Source organism: Leucoraja erinacea, chromosome 15 (genome assembly GCF_028641065.1).
Source record: "Leucoraja erinacea ecotype New England chromosome 15, Leri_hhj_1, whole genome shotgun sequence".
In the NCBI taxonomy this organism is placed as follows: Eukaryota; Metazoa; Chordata; class Chondrichthyes; order Rajiformes; family Rajidae; genus Leucoraja; species Leucoraja erinaceus.
Genome location: NC_073391.1, coordinates 18,657,635 through 18,680,022, shown reverse-complemented (window position 1 = coordinate 18,680,022; position 22,388 = coordinate 18,657,635). Strand labels below are relative to the sequence as shown.

Sequence of the window (22,388 nt, the reverse complement as noted above, 5' to 3'; positions counted from 1 at the left end):
TGATATGCGGCACGTGCATGTTAGAATTATGATCGACAACACTACGGCAGTATCTTATATCCAGCACATGGGTGGCATTAAATCAGTATCATGCGACAAATTAACTGCTATAATCTGGCAATGGTGTGTCGAGAGACATATTTGGCTATCAGCTGCCTATTTACCAGGCAAGCTAAATTTAGTGGCGGACACCAGGTCACGAAAATTCAACGACAACATCGAATGGATGTTGGACCCAAAATTATTTGCTAAAATTGTCAAGCAATATGGTACGCCAGATATAGATTTGTTTGCGTCTAGGTTAAATCACCAACTACCCATGTATGTGGCTTGGGAACCAGACCCAGAGGCAGCAGCGGTAGATGCCTTCACGCTGGATTGGGGAAATTTCTTTTTCTATGCTTTCCCTCCCTTCTGCCTCATCAGTCGGGTACTCCAGAAAATTCAGGCAGACTCAGCCTCTGGCATTCTGGTCGTGCCCGACTGGCCTACCCAACCATGGTTCCCAATGTTCCACGACATGGTGGTAGAGACACCAATGGTCCTTCAACACCACCCCCAATTATTGACTCACCCGGTAACTGGCATTAGCCATCCATGCCACCAAAAATTGAAACTCCTGGTTTCCAGATTTTGAACAGGCCTTACCGGGGATTGGGGTTATCAGACAGAACAATCACCACCATGTCGGCATCCCTGCGAGTTTCCACCAAGAAACAGTACCTGACCTTCATCAGGAAATGGGAACAGTACTGTCTGGACGCAGGGACATCCTACAAGACGGCTTCGATCTCGGATGTGCTGGAGTTCCTGGCCCACCTGCACCATGATCTCAAGATGAGCTACAGTGCCATCAATACGGCTCGGAGCGCACTGTCCGCATACCTCATGCCGATAGAACAGCATAGTGTGGGATCCCACCCTCTGGTCATCAGACTCCTTAAGGGGATCTTTAATACCAAACCCCCTACACCTAGATACACTCACATGTGGGATGTGAGTGTAGTTCTGACACACCTTCGAGGTTGGCCTCCGGTGGGATCCCTGAGCCTGGAACAGTCCACTTATAAGACCCTCATGCTCATGGCGCTTGTCTCAGCTCAAAGGGTTCAGTCGCTCCATCAGCTAAATCTGAACTACATGGTGACCACCCCAGATACCATTACTTTCACCATGCCGGGGTTGGTAAAACAAAGTAGACCAGGTACATCAAACTCCCCGTTGATCTTCCGGGCTTACCCTCCAGAACCTAGGCTGTGTGTGGTGACCCACCTTCATCATTATCTAGACACAACCCAAACGCTTAGAGGGAGAGAGAAAGCCTTATGGGTTAGCCACAGAAAGCCTTTTGGACGGGTTACCAGCCAGACATTATCCAGATGGTTGAAACAGGTCCTCAGCATGGCAGGGATTAACACAAATGTTTTTAAATCCCATTCAACCAGGGCAGCGTCCACCTCAGCGGCGGATAGGATGCAGGTTCCCCTAGACCACATCCTCAGAGCAGCGGGATGGTCAAGGGAATCGACATTCCAACGATTTTACAGGAAACCGCTGATGGAACAGGACGTCTTTGCGGATACCATTTTAGAAACCGCAAAGTTATGATTTAAAGCCCATGGGAGCTATTTTTTGTTATAGTTAATAAACATTTCTTTTATAACTAAACAAACTTGTTGGTCTTTAGCTACCACTTCCTCCCTCGATGATCTTTCGGCAGTGAGTGATATAACTGTTACACGGTTTGAAATCACAGACCTTTGAAGTCTTCACGTAGTCACTCACGTGACTCCGAAGTAAAATAGTAAGATTAAACGAGTACTTACCAGTACGAAGTTTGATCTGTATTTTATGAGGAGTTACGATGAGGGATTACGTGCCCTCCGCTCCCACCCTCATTATATAGATCAAATTCGGACTAATGTCTCGTTGGTCTTTACTATCTTTACTTCAACTAGTGTCTATCTGTGATTCCACACCGCTGCTTGGAAGTATGCCGCGCCTGCGCGCTGGGTGGGTTCTTCACGTAATCCCTCATCGTAACTCCTCATAAAATACAGATCAAACTTCGTACTGGTAAGTACTCGTTTAATCTTACTATTAATCCTGCTTCATTACACAGGACCAGATCCAAGATTGCCTCCCCCCTTGTCGGTTCTGTGACATACTGTTCTAGGAACCCGTCTCTAATACATTCTATAAACTCTTCCTCTAGTCTACCCTGACCAGTTTGGTTTGCCCAATTAATATGAAAATTGAAGTCCCCCATGATTACAGCAGTTCCCTTTTTACATGCGTCAACTATTTGCAGATTTATGTTCAGACTAACAGCGTCACAGCTATTTGGAGGTCTATAAATTACACCCACTAGTGTTTTTTTCCCCTTATTATTCTCTATCTGTACCCAAGCTGTTTCACTATCCTGATCCTTCAACGCAATATCCTTCCTCTCTATTGCCGTTATTCCCTCCCTTATTAAAAGGGCCACCCCTCCTCCCTTTCTTTCCTGTCTATCTTTCCTAATTGTCGAGTACCCCTCCATATTTAACTCCCAGTCCTGATCCCCTTGCAGCCATGTCTCCGTAATGGCCACGATATCATAACTATACTTAATTGCACCGTTAATTTATTTATCTTATTACGAATACTCCGTGCATTTAGATAAAGCACTTTCAGATGATTTTTACTACCCTTCCTTTCCGTTTTTGCCCCTTTTACATCTAAAGCTTTATCTTCACACATTCTGTCTCCTGTCACATTTTGACTTTCCGCTTCCCCACTGATACCCTGCTCTATTTCCTCTACCCCTGCCGTTATTACCCCCCTTGATACCTCCCCCCCCGCTACTTAGTTTAAAGACCTCTCTACTGCCCTAGTTATATGATTTGCCAGGACCCCAGTCCCAGCACCGTTCAGGTGAAGTCCGTCCTTACAGAACAGATCCCCCCTGTCCCAGTACTGGTGCCAGTGGCCGAAGAAACCAAACCCATTATTCCCACACCAGTCTTTGAGCCACGCATTTAGCTTTTTAATTTTACATACCCTCGCCGATTTGGCCCGTGGCTCAGGTAGCAATCCGGAGATCAGTACCCTCGAGGTTCTGCTTTTTAATTTATTCCCTAACTGCTCAAACTCCTTCAGCAGATCCTCCTTCCTCGTCCTTCCTATGTCATTGGTCCCCACATGGACCACGACCACTGGATCCTCCCCCTCCCTCTGCAAATTTCTCTCCAGCATCGCAGAGATATCCTTAACCCTAGCACCGGGTAGGCAACACAGCCTTCGGGACATGTTCTGCTGGCCGCAGAGAACCTTATCTACCCCCCGAATAATACTATCCCCTATCACTACGGCATTTCTTCTAACTCCCCCCTCTTGAATGGCCTCCTGATCCACGGTGCTGCAGCCAGGTTGCTCATCCCTCCCACAGCCCCTGATCCCGTCCTTACATTGAGTAAGAGCCTCGGTCATGCTCGTCAGGGACAAGGGCTGTGGCTCCTGCCGCATCTCCTCCTGGTTCCCCCTACCTGCCTCGCTTATGGCCACACCTTCCTTCCTTTCCTTGCTCACTGCCTACTGAATTAGTTAAACTGGTCGGTGTGACCATCCCCTGGCACAAAACATCCAGGTAATACTCCCCCTCCCTGATGTACCGCAGCGTATGAAGTTGGGTCTCCAGCTCATCAATGCGGAGCTGGAGTTCCTCTAGCCTCAAACACTTACTGCAGCTGTAGGGATCTTCTACATCAATGGTGTCGACAAATTCCCACATCTCGCAGTATTGGCACATCTCCTGACCGCCCATCTTATACAAGTAATTAACTGGTCCTATTTAAGAATCCCCTACTGTATTGATACACCCCTTATTTATATAATCCTACCTCCTATAAATGGGAAAGTACTCACCCCAGCCGTAAATTACCTACTGGTTTGGCTGTCTAGTGGTAATTCCGTCCGCTCTTCCTGTCTGGTCCACTGCTCCCTTGCAGTGCGTGGCAAACCTCTTTGCCTCTCCCAGAATCCTTAGCCTCTCAAGCGTATTGCGTGGTCTCCTCTCCGAAGACTCTCGAGCCAAAGACTCACACTTTTCTCACAGGGCACTCTCGAGCCAAAGACTCACACTTTTCTCACAGGGCACTCTCGAGCCAAAGACTCACACTTTTCTCACAGGGCACTTCACTCACTGCCGCTCGCAAAGAGCTGTCCTGCTTAAATTGACTGATAAATTGCCTATTTACCAATTTACACAGCCAATTCCTCAGTTTTCAACTGGTTTCACCCCTCTCCTCACACTTGGGCTAGAGCCAATCAGTGGTATCTCTAGCTAATCTGTTGCTGCTGTTGTTCCTCCCAAATCTACAGCACATGCTCACACCTCATAAGGAGGAGGTTATTTTAATTAAAAAATATATATACCTCATTCATAAAAATAGACACAGGAAATCCATGGATGTGTTGGAGCGGCTGTTGGACACGCGGAGGAGTCAGTGTGCGGGAAGCAGGGAGGGTTATAGACAGGAGGTTTAGGGAGGCAGTCACACCACAGGTTCAGTCAGAGAGATGTGTAGGAAGGAACTGCAGATGCTGGTTAACACTGAAGGTAGACACAAAATGCTGGAGTAACTCTGCCGGACAGACAGCATCTCTGGATAGAAGGAATGGGTGACGTTTTGGGTCGAGACCTTTCTTCAGATCTCAAACCTGAACCTTCTTCGGGTTCATGTCTGAAGAAGGGTCTCGACCCGAAACGTCACCAATTCCATCTCTCTAGAGATGCTGCCTCACCCGCCGAGTTACCCCAGCATTTTGTGTCTATTAATCGGAGAGATGGCTGATTGCCGGGAGAAGCAGTGGGGTTTTGAAGGGATAAGTGATGGGTGACACAATATGAAAATCGATCGAGTTGTGGAAGGCGAAGGAGGCTGTCAAAATATCCAGCAGGGTACAGATCAGGTACAAATATTGGAGGAGGGAAAGTGTGAGGTGTTGCACTTTTGTACATCAAATGTAAAGGGAAAGTAATTAGTTAATGGCAGGATGTTAACAACATTGATGTACAGAGGGATTTGTGGTCCACAGGGGTCTGAAAGCGGAAACACAAATAGATAGTGGTAAAGGAGGCATGTGGTATGCTTGCCTTCACTTTCGCGGCATTGAGATGAACTGAACTGATAAACTAAACTGAAGAGTCAGGAAGTCATGTGGCAGCTTTATGAAACTTTTGTTAAGCCTTGTTTGGTCTATCGCGTGTATCTCTGGCTGTACCATTATAGAAAGGATGTGGAGGCTTTGGAGAGAGTGCAAAAGAGGTTCACCAGGATACGGCCTGCGTAAATGGTATTTGTAATACTGAGAGGTTGGAAAAACTTGGATGTTTTCATTGGAGCACTGATGGGATTAGAGACTGATGGGAGATGTAATGGAATGTTATAAAATTATGAGCGGCATGGATTGAGTAGACAGTCAGAACTTTTTATCCCAAGGTGAAAATGTCAAATACTAGGCCGTGTAATGGCAAATGCATGTAAACTGGTTAGATTTCTAAGAACATATAATTTCTGAGGTGACCACAATCCATCCACTGGTGGAAGTCACTGTGCAGCTTACAAAGCATTAATGACTAATGTTGACCGTATGATGCTGGTGGAGGGAGTTGACCAGGGGAAAGAAACCCCAGGAGGCTCCAGAAGCTACAAAGGACCAAAAGCAACAGGGGAGAGATCAATGTCCACAGAGAACGAATACAGGGATGGAAACGGTGTCACAAGGAATATCCGCCATACCTGCACACTTACTACGAGTCCAATTTTCATTCACAAACCTTGCACCTTGCATATATGCTTACAAGCTATTCAATCGTAGCAGACACGTCACAGACGCAAATTGTAACACATTCACCGATAATTTGGGGCCTTGCTTTCAGGAGAGCTGAAAGACTGTAGTTAGCAAACTGGAGAGGTGCCCTGTTGTGTCCAATGGTTGTAATTTCAAGCTCTGGCATTGTATGTCACAGTATAATTGCTCAATGATACTGCATAGAGCACTGAGAAATTGATGAAGTAAACATCAAACCTCTGGAGGAACTTAGCACGCTAGGCAGCATCTGTGGAGGGAAATGGGTAGTCGATATTTCAAATCCAGATCCTTTGCTTGGGCTGAAGGCTAAGTTTTGAATTATTTTTTCATATTCGCTACATGACATGGAAGGAGGTCATTCAGCCCAATTAATCTATTCTGGCTCTCAGAATAACCCCATCATTTCCTGATTTTCCTGGCTTTCACCTGCACTCGTCAGCCAAAGAACCTACCGACCAGCACACTTTTGGGACGTATGAGTAAAACAGAGCACCCAGAGGAAACCCACACAGTCACAGGGAGGACCTGCAATCCCCATTCAGACAACACCAGAGGTCAGGATGAAATCCAGGTTCCTGGAACTGTGAGGCAGCAACACCACCTGCTTTGCCATTGTGCAGCAATATTGGGAATTTTTGTTTGAGGATTCCAAAACTTTGGACTTACTAAATATTTTAAATATTGCTTATACTGCAAAGTTCGTAATTAAAGTTTACTTTCTGTAGAAGTGAGGTTTTCCAATTTTAGTGAAGCTTTGTATCCATTGTCAAATGTATTTGAAGCATTTAACAATATCTTTGGGATGAGTTTAGATGGACATCATGGATGAGTTGGGCTGAAGGGCTTGTTTCTGTGCTATATCTTTCAATCTACCAAACTTATTTGAATGCATGTTGCTAAAATTAGTTCACCAACAGTAAGCACACATTTAACCTGTGAAATGTTTTGTTCCGCTGAATGTAATAATAAGTATTTAAATTATCCTGCATGTATAATGAGCCTGCTTGCTGAAAATTTGCTAGGCACAAAACAATGATATGGGTTCAAATGTTATAATAATTTGTTTCCAGTGAACACGTTATTTCCCGTGAAGAAGTTAGCATGTTGCAGGGGCCGCGGAGCATTTTTGAAAGTTGGGGGGCTGAGCGATCACTGATCATCGGCCTTGGGGGTGTGGGAGGGTGTGGGAGAGGTAGGGACTTTTCAAAATTTGATGTGTTGTAATCATGTTTTAGTGCATTGTAGAAGTGTGATTTCAATGTTTTTTGTTTGACGTATTTTTAAGATAAGGTATGTTCCTCTAGCAAAGCTTGACGCTTTGGTGAAAACTTGATCAGTTTGCAAATTTCATATGTAACGTCCAAGGCATCTGAAAGCAACTTTGACTCTTTTGTTGCGTCACTTACGGCCAAATTTAAGGCGTGCCTGTGACAATGTGTAAAATACGCCTTTAGACCCTCTTTAAGTATCTGTTGAGCAACCCCGTTTCTCGAACCAGCATTGGGCCACCGGCATCATAGCACTGAACAACGTCAAACACATAATGTGTAATATAATTGCAAGTTGCATCGAGAATCAATTGTAACCAGGAGAAAATCGAAATAAAGTGATGTTCTGGAAAATTCTAAAAAATGCAGGAGTTTCATATGTGACATTAGACAAAATGTTAGAAATATTCAGCAGGTCAGGCACCATTTGTGCAAAGAGAAACAGAGTTAACATTCCAGGTCAAAGACCTGATGAAGAGTCTGTTTCTCTTCCACATGTGATGCCCCAATTAACAGAGCATTGCAAGCATTCCAATTGTTTACTTCAAAACCTTGCTCCATATTGGTTTGTGACGGAATTATTTAATGTCAAAAAGCTAAAAAACTTCCCTCATCTATTTTGGCCTAAAACCGCTCATCCTTCAATGTGTTCTAATAACACACGGGAATCCTTGTCAATGGAGTTAATGAATTACTGCAATGACATGTTTTAGATTCGCTTTGCTCCGAGTGGGCTGTTGCAGCCAGCCAGCTCCTCGCATATCATCCTCGAGCTTTTCAATCGATTCTCAGAGTTTGCGGATAACTCAAAATGTCCCCACCCTCGGATCAGCATCAAACATCGAGCAACAGTTCGGTGCGGAAATTAAATTGCAAATGCCTCCGAAGGCACAAAATGACGCAATGTTCTCATAAATTTCCACTCAGAAAGTTGGAAGTCTGGGACTTACCGTTGTTAGCTCCAGCGCCTGATGTCCTGAGCCTCCACGTAGACATGGAAAGGAGGGTGAAACATGTCTAGCCCAAAAAGCCCCCCCCGGTTCCGCGGCCCATGTGTTGTTGGTGTTTTAAACGCTTCCCAGTAAGTCTGCCTAATTTCATAAAAGTGCAATTATAATAGCTTCAAAACCCCAGACATTTAACAATGGTTTGAGATTTATGAAAAACTTGCTTAAAAATGTTGAAGGCATTTCTTTTTAACAAAAGAAACTGATTTCAAATGGCCAGACTTGCCCAGAAGTTGAAAACTGTGGTCCTTGCACTTCACTGATTCAATTAATTACTCTACATTGTCTTGATGTTGGTTTGGGAAAACAACATAATTTTCGATGACAGAATGTGAACCCATTTTCTTGCACAGTCTATTGAACCACACAAGGACATATCAACTGTTTAATTGCCATTTGCACTGGGAGCAGATCAATGAAATTCTTACTTGTTGCAGCTTTTACAGGCACGTTAATGCAACACCACCACAAATAAATATGCAATAAACAATAATGCAATAAATGATCAGTACATGCCTGCTCTGTGTGGGCTTCCACCTGGGCATTACTGCTGCCTGCATCACAATACCTTTGCCTCGTCCTTACCAGCACATGGAAAGTACATTCTAGATGTATCTCAGCCTCACACACACTCTGAAGAAGGGTCTTGACTCAAAACGTCACCCATTCCTTTTCTCCAGAAATGCTGCCTGTCCCGCTGAGTTACTCATGCATTTTGTACCTATCTTCACACACATTCTGGTCTCTTTCAACTCGCAGCAAGCAAGACACCCACAACAATCTTTCACTTCAGAAGAGCAGCCGAGTGCGAACATATTTTCTTTTAAGAATGACCTTCATAATCTGCCTCATACCCTGCTTCTTCAATCATTTTTGTTCTATAAAATAAAATTACTTTCATCCTCATTTTTATGTTCTCTGTGGAATATCTTCAAATATATTCACAAACACAAATGTAAGCGTTCAACGCACAGCTGCATAATTATCAAATAACTTCAGGGGCTCTGTGTAAATCATTAAAAAAATCAGCTTCTACTTCAACTGTGCCCTAAGGTATGAAGCCTTCCCTTGATAATGATTAAAATGTAATCTGTCAGTTGAATGTACTGCAATGAATGCTCTTGGGTCATATGTCGCATGTGTATCCATACCATATGTACCATCAATGAGGGTAATACACCCTGTGTTATAAATGTTATATATCCGTCAAATATCATTTTAACCAATACTTGGCTGTACAGCATTGGTTCAACCTGCGTTCCAAACGAGATTCCTCTGTACACCATGAAACCAAAATCTCGCAAAATCCTTTGCTCAACATAAGCTCGACATTTGCTCAACAGCATCTGCAGTTTGTTGTGCTTCCATCTCCCAAAGTCTGTCCTTATCTTCAGTGATTTTCATTGTCTCCAGTTCCTCAGTGTATATTTGCCATTCCGATATATGCCTAGGCTGCAAATACGAGAAAAATAAACGGTCAAAGTCCGAACGTTAACAACACGTGGGCAGATTTTGTCAGATTTTGCTCTGAGTTTCGCCAGTTAGAAGTGTTTATTTGTGTACATAAAGATGAAACTATGTTTATACAATTGTTTACAGAGAATGCAGACTCCAGGAAAAAGACACTTGCATAAACATTCTGTGATTTTTAATCATTCAAACGATTGTTCTTTTTGTTGTTTTTTTTATCGATAGCCTTGACAGTGAAAGCATCCCAGTGCTCCGTCAGGTAAAGCAGTATGAGTCTGTTCAGGCTACAGATGGACCTGTTGTTTCTCGGTATGTAAGTTAGTAGCTCGGTCTGTAATTAACAAGACTAGAAATGCATGAACTGCCTTTAAAGCTACCTAGTGCCTGTGGTTTTCACACTGCTTAATTAAATATTCCATTGGTGCTCATAGTCTGTGATAAATCCACGTGAATTTTTTTTCGAACATTTCAGTGCATGAACTTTGTGGAGTGAATTTTGTTATGAATGTAAAATGCAAGATCTGAAAATATTTTCCCTTTGAAAGACTAACATTTACCTCTGGAATTGGAGAAATATGGTTGCTATAAAGTTGCGATGTGTTGGCTTGACCTACATGAATGCCTGATCAGTTTGGAAATCTCCAGTTGTGCAGGGATTTGCATGAGTGAGCAAAGCATTAATGATAACCATGCTATTGTGTAAGTGGATGGAGGACAGGTTTAACATGTTGAAGGAGCTGCTCCCACAGCACAATGCACTACCATGAATACCAATGCTGCAAGATGTGTCTTGTTTCATTTTGGGAACTGGAGAACCATTTTACGGCTTCCTTTGTTCCCATCTTCATACAATGTCAAGAATTGTTTGACATTTACATGATTTCCACTCACTTTGTTTTCAACAAGCTCAATACTCCATATATAATAAGTTTAGAGCTGGATTTTATATTGACATTTAAACTACAGAGAGTGTGTGAAAGATTAGCCCTTTCTGTAGTGTAGTGGTTATTACGTTCATCTAACACGCGGAAGATCCCTGGTTTGAAACCAGAAGGTAACATCGTGGAGTCCCCCTTGTGTTTAAATCAGTAGTTAAGGAGTGGGCATGTTGGAGCAGCAGTTAAGTTACTGCCTTACAATGCCAGAGACCCGGGTTCGGTCCTGACTACGGATGCTGTTTGTATGGAGTTTGTACGTTCTCTCCGTGACTGCTTGGCTTTTTCCCCGGGTGCTCTAGTTACCTCCTCGGCATTGATTTGGTAGGGCAAAGGGTTTGTTCAGCACTGTATCTCTAAACTAATCTTAATTACAATCAGGCATCAAAATTACACCATTGATTAATTCCGTTATTTGAAACATGCTGCCAGTTAATTGGTTACTAACATTTCTGAATTTGATTGATTGGTTATGCTTTTCATACCCATTTCTAAGTGACCCCAATCCTAAACTGCATGTATTCTAATGACCAGGCTCTATATTCATATTTTGTAAACTGACATTAAGGGAACATTATGTATGATCAATCCTTTGATCAAACCCAAATCCAAATCCAAACTGATCATACATTGCAGGGTGCCATCACCAGTACTGGCTTTACAATATAAAAGCAGCAAAGATGATGAGATTAAATAATTAAAAAATATATAACCCGAAATTCAATTAGTTTTGTTTTATTGTGAAAAGAAGTTTAGATATTTTTCATTGCTTACTTGTCACTACATGGAGAAACAGAGGCCAGTTTCAGGGCTGACTTCAGCAGGAGGCTGGAATCACTTTTCTACTTGGACTCTATTTTCATAATATTGAACATTGAAGTAAGTTCAACCGAGTTATTCCCGCAGTTGCCTCTAGCAGTCCCGTTTAAAGATGACGAGTGAAGCAGCTTTGGTCATCGTGCACAAGGGTGCTTGAATATTGTGGTTGGGATTGTGCCATTACAATTTTTGATCCAAAATCAAATCCCGCAATTCATGTCTGACAAGTATGAGGGACATTTAACATAAGCAGGCAAACTTAAAACATTCCAGTTACATTTTTTGTTTCAGCTCGATTTCCTGTGGGGACGTGTTCAGGCATTTAAAAATCCTTATAAATTACATTCATAGTAAATCAGGAGGCATTTTGCTTACTCTTTGCATCGACAGGAACACGAGCACTCTCTTTGCAGCTGCACTTCAAATCAAACAGAAGCATTTCTCTATGGGCTGTAACATGTTGAGGCAGGTGTTTGAGGCCTGTTTGGACTAATTTGCATTTGGCATACTTGAGGTCAAATGATGTCACCAAATACTGGAATTTAATCCAGAGATGCTGCCTGTCCCGCTGAGTTACTCCAGCATTTTGTGTCTACATACACTGGAATTTAATTAAAGTATGCGTAACACATATCAGCTAATTTGTCCTTTGCGATATCTTCTATAGTTTAGATAAATATTATTTAACTTCTCGTAGGAATTGCTCAAGTTTTATTTAAACTTGAAAATGTCTCTTGTACCTGCGTAAATGTGATGTGACAATATTGTTATTGAGCAACACAGCTTACAAACATGTAGTATTTAGTGATGCACATTATCCAATAACATACTTTAGATTATAATGCATTGTTATATAGTAATATGCAGGACAATGTTAAGATATTTCAGCTACTTAATTTAGAAGAAAATTGAAGCACATTTCTTTGCAGTGTTTTGTGTTGGGTCAGGTGACAGGGTTGGAGGGAGTTGGAGGACAGGGGCTTATAGACATCTAAATGGATGAGCGTCGAGGGAGGTTTTGAAAATGGGGGTTGGTGGGGGGCGGAATGGAAGCATAGGTCAGCAGGCACAGGGTTTTTAGAACAAAATATGATGCAGTTAAGACAAAACCAGAAGAGTTTTAAAAGTTCTCGGTTTTGGTAGAGTGAAGAAAATTCACGTAGAGTTGCCAACGGCATGGTCGAGGGTTCCAGCAGTCGATGAGTAGAGTCAGTGGTGACGTTGGGCAAAAAGTGGAAGTTAGCGGCTCCAAAACATGACAATATGATCTGAAGATTGTGACCAGTCGGGAGTTTCAGGAAGTTTTCAAGGGGAGTGATAGCAACAAACAATCTGCTGGAGGAAAAAAGGTTTGAGCAGCATCATTTGAGGGGAAGATTTGTCAATGTTTCAGGTCTGAACCCTGCGGTGGGACAGTAATAGAATTGATGGTTGAAAAACAGGGGATGCAATAGGGACATGAAGTATTGGCTTCTTTCTTCCCAGTATTTAGTTGGGAGAAAGTTGGAGGTCAGCAAAGTTGACCTGGTACACAAAATAACTTTTTGATTTAGTCATAGTTATGGGCGATTGGTCCTCAAATTTGATTGGCATATTTATGAAACATAAGCTTCCATTAAGTATTCATTCCAATTGCTCAGAACGTATTAAGACAGAAATGCAAAGAAACCAAGCTATTTTTAATTGTACCTATACCTCATGGTACTGGTGTGGATGACAATACATATTTGACTTGACTTGCAAAGGTTAAGGACCATGAACCATTTAAGCTATTACTCACACTCTCCACCACCTCACATCTAGTACAAAGGACTTTGCATGTTAAATATGTACTGTCCCATCGAAGCAAGAACTGAAGGCCAACACTCCACTGGAAGTTTTTTTGGAAGTAGAGTACAACATGTAGACCCTGCCCATTTGGTATATTTGTTCCTGCAAATCAGCTTGAGGTTTATTAAGTCATGTTAACATAAGGCGACATCATGAACAGGACACTAGTGATAACATCCCTGCTCTTCCTTAGCATTATGTGATAGGTTCTTTCACATTCACCTGGGAGACCAAACAGGACCGTGATTTGACAATTTGCAGCAACCCCGTAATCTTGCAGTGAGATGTCACCCTAATTTATTATTTTTGAGTGTGTGACTTATTTTGCATAACATGGAATAAATTTCAGTTCATTGCTTATGTTACTGGAATGGAAGAGGCAAGAGCTTTTTAGACTCAACCAGAGCAGTCCCACATCCCTCTTTGGGTTTCTATCTACACCTGCTCTTTGGAGCAACTTGAACAGATGCCTGATGGAAGCCGTCTTTATGCTAATCTAAGTGGCAAATCACACAGGGATGTGACCAGAAGGAAATCTTTTTGGCATTAAGGTAAATGCCACAGAGGAGATCCAGAATAATCTCATGTTTGAGAGAGTGGGATGCATAGTGCAGGAGAGGATATAGTTTTTTGTTCAATAAATATGTTTGCTTATTTTGATACACAAGAAACACATGTAAAATCACTAAACTTCCCCAGTCTCTTGTAACATTAATTCCTCTTGCAATTTAGTTGGCCCGCAAGCAAGGAATATCATCAAACCTGGATTTACCGTTGGGTTTCGGTGGGAAATCTGCATAGATGAGGCTCAGGAATAAAAATATTCCAGCATTCATACCGAGCTGTGGCAGGTTTCCATCAGGCAATATCGCTCCGGTAATCTCAACTATATTACTTCCATCTCCTAATTAATTTCAAGGTAGACACAAAATGCTGGAGTAACATGCTTGCCTGTCCTGCTGAGTTACTCCAGCATTTTGTGTCTACCTTCGATTTAAACCAGCATCTGCAGTTCTTTCCTACACACATCCTTATTAAGTTACGTATATCTTCCAAATGTGCCAGAAATCTATATTTTATAATCCCAGCCGTTGGATTTATTGCCTGCAATCTCTTTGGATGACCTTACTTGCTTGTTTTATGCCATGCTCGCAAGATATTAATCAAAAGAGGTGTCAACCTTTAAGGCACATCATTCCCTGGGTCACACTTAAGAAAAAAATGATTTCCCTCATTCTATCATATTCGAGGCTTCAAGTCCTTGTTTCAGAGTTTGCACCGTGAAACTAAAACTGAACGGTTCAGTCACAGTCATTGCTGCTTGGATTTAAAATGCCTCATTTTCTGCTGATGGTAAACATAATATAGTGGCAGTTGTGTTTTCTGATATACCCTCACTGATAATGCTCCATTGAAGTCAATGCAATGTAATTTCTGAAATGGATTACAAATGCAGTTGTTACTATACCATACATTTGTCCAAGTAAGCCCATGGCCAATAGCTGGACAATAGGGTCGGCCAACAATGGGGGTGGGGGGGGAACACATGGTGAAATGTATCAAAGGCTGCAGAGAAATCAAATTAGGATCATGCACGACAATATCAATCATGATCTGGCTGAAGGCCTTTTCCAATGCCAAGAGTGGGCAGTTTGTTTACCATCGCCACAGGTGCACAGCAGACGCCATCTCACTGGCCCTAAAATCATCTTCGGCCTCAACTACCTCCTCTGGAAACTCATTCCATACACTAACGCCTAAGGAGACTGAGGAAATTCAGCATGTCTCCAAGGAAAACTCATCACCTTAGACTCCTATTTGTCGACTGTAGCTCTGCCTTCACCCATCCAAACTCATCTCCAAAATCCTGGCCTGAGAAATCAGCATCCCCCTCTACCACTGGATCCTCGACTTTCTAACCCACAGAGCAGAATCAGAATCAGTGAGGAGAGGTGACAACTCCCCCGTCACCATAGTTCCCAGCACCAGTGCATTCTCTACTACTCCCATGGTCAGGTCGGGGGGGAGTTCCACCTGCCACGTATACCATGTAAACTCAGGCTACCTGCTCCATGGTCGAATAATCAGCGACTAAACTGTCTCCCCCCACCTGGTTTGCCAGGTGAGGAGGGGGCTGTGGACCCCCAACAGGACCGAAAACAAGACCTGTCAAAGGGCGGATGAGCTCCAAGCGAGCCAACGGCCATCCACACTTCAGTAGAATGTCGTATATAGCTTTGCAAGGCACCAGGCCCGTTGATGTTCTCAACGATGATGATGTTGATGATGATATGCACTACAACTAATTTTCATCTGGCAGAAGGTGCAGAAGCTTGAAAAAGCTCACTATCAGACTCGGGAACAGCTTCTTCCCCTCTGTTATCAGACTTCTGAATGGTCCTTCCTTAAGCTTTGGATACTGTCTGATTCACCTCTACCCCATAATGGACATTGGAATTTGTCTATGATATTGATGCGATTCAATGCTGAGAACTATATTCTGCACTCTCTGCCTTCCCCAATGCTCCATCTATTGCATATATATATAGTGTTTATGTATAGTATTATTTGATCTGGTTCGACAGCATGCAAAACAAAGCTTTTCATGCTACCTTGGTACACGTGACACATCTGGACCTGATGGTGTACCTGGTCGTGTTCTTAAAACCTGTGCGGACCAATTGGCTGCAGCACTTGCGGACATCTTCAGCCTTTCATTACTGAGGTTCCCACCTGCTTTAAAAGGGCATCAATAATACCCAAGAAAAGTAAGGTGACATGCCTCATTGACTACCGACCGCTGGCACTAATGTCTGTGGTGATGAAGTGCTTTTAGAGGTTGGTTATGGCGCATACCAGCTCTTACCTCAACACAAACCTCGACCCAACACGAGGCTGTGACGCAACACAAATGTCGATTAATACTCTTCTGAACTTCTACAGATATACAGTGTAGGTTGTGTCACAGCCTGGTTTGGCAACTCGGATCCCCGAGAATGAAGAGGATTGCAGACAGTGGTAAACACAGTCCAGTCCATCATGTGCACTGATCTCCCCACCATATGACATATTTTAACTGACGCCACTTGACAGGGATCTACAGTCGTTACTGCCTCGAAAAGGCAGCCAGCATCATCAAAGACCCACATCACCCTGGCCATGCTTTAATTTCACTCCTGCCGCTTGGGAAGAAGGCATAGGAGCCTGGAAACTGTAACGTCCAGGTTCAGAAGCAGCTTTTTCTCAACAACCATCAATCAGGCTATTAAACACTACAACCTCCAATTAAGCTCTGAACTACATAGACTTGGGGGACATTGCTTTTCTCTTCAAGATTCAAGAGAGTTGTCATGTGTCCCAGATAGGACAATGAAATTCTTGCTTTGCTTCAGCACAACAAAATATAGTAAGCATAAATAAATACTATACAGAACAGATCAGTGTGATCAGTTCTGTACTATTTTGCACTATTATCATTTTTTAATATACTATTATCATTTTTTTATATGCTTTTTTTGTTGTCTATTATGACGTTTACAGAGTACTACCTGCGTGCATAGTTTAAATATCTGCTGTGCTGCTGCAAATAAGAATTTTGTTGTTCCATTTTGGGACCTATGACGCTATAACACTCTTGACTCTTGATAATAAACCTAACGTAAAGAAAAACTCGATTGTGAGATTGAAACTGAAAATATTATAAAAGGTGGTAATGGATTATTAAAGTGACAATGACTAATTCCACCATCTGTGCCTTTATCGCCCTCAGATTCAATTACACTGATATTATCAGTGCCGGCAACATGCTCTCTGTGTTCTGAAAATGATTTAATTCTACTCGTATTCACCTTTGCACTTGAGTCTTGTCCCTTCTTTCTTACATTGGTCTGTGGACATCTATAGTCTTAAATTTCTCATCTGCTGATTTAAACATCTTGTCCTTATCCTTTTTATATGTACACCTCCTGACCTTTCTGTCCCCCTAACTGGTCTTTATGTTTGTCCCTTTAAGGCATGGCCATTGAGGCTCTAATTTGAAATTTCCCTCCCTAAAGCCCTTTGCTTCTCTACCTCCTTCCATTCTGTGAGGTTGTCAAGAGGATGCAGTAAGTTCTCTCGCATTCAAAATTCTCCTTTGCTTCAGTTTCACGTAAAATATAAATGCAAGTTATTGTTGTTCAACTCATTCCAAGGCCCTAATTGTACTGCCACCTCTGGTACTCTCATACACATGAGTAAGAAGTGACTCCCTGAGGGTGTCTCACATCATACTACACTGGAGATGTGAGTGCCTTTGAAGTGATCCAAATATGATGATAGAAATGGTGAAAGTACAGCACAGAAACAGGCCTCCGGCCCACAATGATGTAACTGCATCCTTAAGTTGTTCAATATTGTTGTTTCAATTGCTCAATATTTTCTCTAAGATGCTCGTGTAGGATGAATAATTGCTGCTTGTCCTTTCCACATTGAAATGTGGCAACGTTTAGCCAACTCCAATGTTAATATTCATCCAGGGAGTTGTATCATGGACTGTGCATGGGAGTGCAGTTTGGTGTTGATGAAGATTGACATTGTGTTGATGCTGTTTGGCTCCTGATTCACCTACACACAATCTATAAATCGGCTTTTATTATCAAATCGTATCTGTGAATGAAATGTTATGGAGTAAACAGGCCCGTCAGCCCAACTTGCCCTCGCCGACCAACATGTCCCATCTACACTAATCCCATCTGCCTTCGGTTGGCCCATATCCCTCTAAACCGTGTACCTGTCTAATTGTTTCTGAAACATTGCGATAGACCCTGCCTCAACTACCTCCTCTAGCAGCTTGTTCCATGCAAAAATATATATAAAGTCACCTGTCAGATTCCTATTAAATCTTTTCGCCTTCACCTTAAAATGTGTAAATTCTAATCATATAGTTTTATTATTTGTCTTGTTTGTTTCAATATTTTGCATTCTTGCCATTTATTATCAACTGTGAGGTAGTTTGGAATGTCTGGAGCACATGAGTCATATATTAAAGCAGGTTCCTTCCTTTAACTTTTTATCTATTCTAATTACAATCTGAATGCCTTCCAATCACAATCAGTAATATTAAATAGCTGTCGTTCTACATATAACCCAGATGCATGGAAAGCAGTTTGATTTAGGTGGCTAATTTGGTCATTATTTTCTGTGCAAAATGATTAGATCAAGTAGATATATATCCTAACTGCCATTCTAATAAATCATATGGAACATTAATATGATGCTTAAGTGTTTGAAATTTAATTTTGTAGCTAAGCAATTGAGATTTTCACAGCAGGCATTTTCACATCTGCTGCATGGTAAACAGCATTAATCACCGGCCCTCAGTAGATCACACCATTAGCGTCTGCTCATCATTGAATATTGATTAGTGAGCGCAATCACAGGAGCACCTCAGTTCTTTAGTGCAGTAACACAAGTAGCCTCTGGCTTAATGCACCCCTGAGGCGACAATTATTAGTTTTTTAGCTTTATGGTACAAATATACTGGACCGCATGACTGACCTATTGAGTGCAAATAGCCTTAAAATTGTTCTCTTTAACCAATGGGGAATTTAAAGGCCAAACTACTCTTCAAAACAACGTTATCTCTTTCATGACTATTGGCTCTTCAATACCTGTGTCTTATTTTGTAGAATTTGCATTAGATTTTTGAAATGTAATTCTGGTTGTTGCCTTGACTTCTGCATTTCTTTTATGATTGTCCCTAAAATGTATCTTTTTGAGAAAGTTGTAATATCCACCAACATGGCTATATTCTGTACGAGTTTGATTATGTACGTGGAAAGTGCCAATATGTTTTACTATGTCAAAGCTGCAGATATTGGCAACCAATTTCCACACAGTCAGGACCTACAAACACCAGTGAGGAAATGATTATTTGACCTGCTCTTAAAGATGATGGTCAGCAGAACATTGTTTTGAGTTTAGTCTTGAGGATATATCATGGAAATAGGCCATTCAGCCCCTTGAGTCCATGCCAAACGTCAATTGCAAATTCACTCTCGTTCTATACTCTACCCATTTCCACATCCATTTCCTGCTCATTAGAGACAGTTTACAGACAATTAACCTGTACACTTGCATGTCTTTGCAAAGTAGGAGGGAACAGAAGCCCCAGAGGAAACCCTTGCAGTTACAGGACGACTGCAAATTCCACACAGACAGCACCCAAGGCCAGGAATGAACCCAGGTTTCTGGCAGCAAAAACTGTGAGGTGGCTGGTCATAAGTTAAAGGAGCAGAATTCGACCATTCGGCCCATCAAGCCTACTCTGCCATTCAATCATAGCTGAATTATCTCTCCCTCCTAACCCCATTCTCCTGCCTTCTCCCCATAACGCCCATAAGGTCTACCACCTGCTCCACTGTGCCGCCCACAGTTGATGGCCAGAACACTTTACACACTCATTAATGTTCACCTAAATAACTTAGCCTTTCAACTGAAATATGGTGACACCAACATTTCAGTGCTATTCTGCATCGTTAGCTTAGGTTGTGTGCTGAAATCATAGTTGGATTTGCTACAGCCCTTTTTTAGAAGGGAATTCACAACTGTTTCAGGAGAAAGGATTCAGTTCTATTTGATGTATGTGTTTGGCTAGTAGGATGCCATAAAACACAATTTTTGGAATATAAATACTGAACTGGAAATAACAAGAATAAGGACTTCCAATGGGAATTCAGCTGAGAGCAAAAGCTGCACGTAAATATTTAATTAGGAATTACATTAGATCACTTGGTTACAGAATCCCTTCAGCTCATCAGACAGCTAACCTCATAGACTGGGAATTAAGACCACGGCATTGGCACAAAATGGCAGCATGAATCCAGATTCCTAACATTGTTGTAAGTTGGTGGGGAGGGGGATGGGCAAGGAAATAAAGCTGTTGCTGATGTACTGGCACTAAAAAGCTATGAATTCCAGCCACCCAAATTTGTCAGGACCACGCATTGGGAAGTCTTTGAAAATTGTATTTTTATATTTACCTTGACTGTAGAAATGTTACTATAATTGGCAAAGGAAAGGACCGTGGCCCACCGCCAACAATGCACAAAGTACCACAATATATCTGCTCCCAATCCCTACCTCAACAGATCATGGTGGTTCCAAGTGTGTTGGAAATGATGCTGATCTGTCATCCAAGGTACCACATCATTTCAAATGGAGCTAGTGTATCGACTCCATTCTGAACTGCCTCCTCTCGAATTCTGGTAACTCAGAAACTGAAATGCAAACCATTTCTAATGGAAAATATGAATACAAAAAGAATAAATAGGTCATGTGGCCCCTTGTGCATGTTCCTGCTATCCAATGAAGAAACAGGAACGGCAGATACTGGTTCGCAATAAAAGACACAAAGTGCTAGAGTAACATAGTGGGACTGGCAGCATCTCTGGAGAACAGGGATAGATAATGTTTCAGGTCGAAACCTTTCTTCAGACTCTTCTTGTGTCTGGAGAAGGTATTCTCGGGAGATGGAGCAGCATCACTGGAGAACATTGATAGAACGTGATGTGAGTCTGAGAAATGGTCCCGACTGAAAACATCACCTATCAATGTCTCCAGAGGTGCTGCGTGACCCATTGAGTTACTCCAACACTTTGTGTCTTCTGCTATTCAATGAGATGGCCTGATGCTCAATCTGAAGTTCTCTTTCCTGCCTGATCCTTTAGCTCCTTCTTGATCATCTAAGTGTTTAAAATATATTGATTTCAGTATTGAATATACTGATCTACCTCTATCCAAAGAACATTTACAGAGACGTGTACAGTGGATAATTAGCACTGTCGTCTTCATTATATAGGCCATGGTTTTGAATGAATTGAAGTGGTATCAAATGAAGCTCGACACACACAATGCTGGAGTAACTCAGCGGGACAGGCAGCATATCTGGAGAGAAGGAATGGGTGATGTTTTGGGTTGAGACCCCAATGAAGCTTTGTGGGTAACCTGGGAATGTGTATTTACATTCACATCATGGCACATTGTTTAATCTCCAAATCCAAAATGATGCAAATCGATTTTTCACAACGGTGTTCCAGATTTTAATTTTACGGAACAAACTGTGCCCATCGGTGGGAAATTGGCAACAGGGAATTGACATATTTTAACTGGCGCCACTTAACTATCTTGTATTTTGAAGAAAAGAAAAGAAAATTGGGCAGATTGTAAGGCAGGATAATTTGAGGGAACTTCACCTTCAAAGTATCTGACTTATGATTATATGGTTAATATTATACAGTATGAGTTTGAATATGGCAGAGGACAGTTAGATATTCCATCGAATAACAGGCATGATAAGCTTGTTACTAACTTTCCATGCTGAAAAGGATTGCGAGGGATGGATACGAGTTCTAAAACTAAAACCTGTCATCAAATCCCTGGTTGTGTGAGCACGTGTGCGATTATTTAGTTTGCCTGCGTCTCTTCTGATACTTTATTATAATATTTAATGGGATATCAGACTGCTGATGGGAATTCTAAATAAAATTAAATGGTGGAATCTGGCTTTTATAGGGATTTGGAAGCACTGCAGTTACATGCAAACAGGATCAACATGTTACCAAATCAAGCTTCACTGGTCTGGTAAAATGTTTTCTCTTTAGAAGTGAATTTCACGCACAAATTATTTCATTAAATTAAAATCTGAGATTTAAAAAAAAATCAAATTTGCTTTATTTTGGATTTAGAGTTTGAACAATATTTTGCTGCAAATAAATATACCCAGGACCCTTGTAAATGTGTGATTGATGGCGCTTGGGTTTATTTAGGTTCAAGATTTATATGATGGATCATGATTCTCCTCTGGGTTCATGACCTGAAATGTTAACTCTCATTTCTCTCCCCATGGATGTTACTTGATCGGCTAAGTGCTTCCAACACCTTTGTCTTGGTTTTGTGCCTTTTAAAACATTGTGTATGAGTCTGCACTAGGAGCAGTGTCATCTCCTGCCTCCTTCAAGGTATATTTGTGGCAACCCCTGCCTGTCCCTACTGAAGCAATCTGCTCATTCCTACCTCTGTGCATGATTTTTCCACTCCTCCCTCTGTCCTGATCTCTTTTATGAAAGTTACCTTTATTGTTCTTCCTACAATCTTTTACAAACACTTCTCCGCTTTCTGCACATTCTTTCCCCATGGCCAAGATTGCATCCTAGAATCTTCCA

General features: G+C 41.9%; 1 protein-coding gene across 1 annotated transcript in view; it reads left to right on the top strand.

The window, feature by feature from the left end:
* The window catches only part of LOC129704006 (uncharacterized), a 234,455-nt gene that overhangs the window by 37,490 nt on the left and 174,577 nt on the right, over nucleotides 1–22,388 (top strand). Inside the window, exon 3 of the mRNA XM_055646803.1 lies at nucleotides 9,827–9,910. Within this exon, the coding sequence (XP_055502778.1) occupies nucleotides 9,827–9,910 (84 nt within the window). The remainder of the gene's footprint in view (nucleotides 1–9,826; nucleotides 9,911–22,388) is intronic.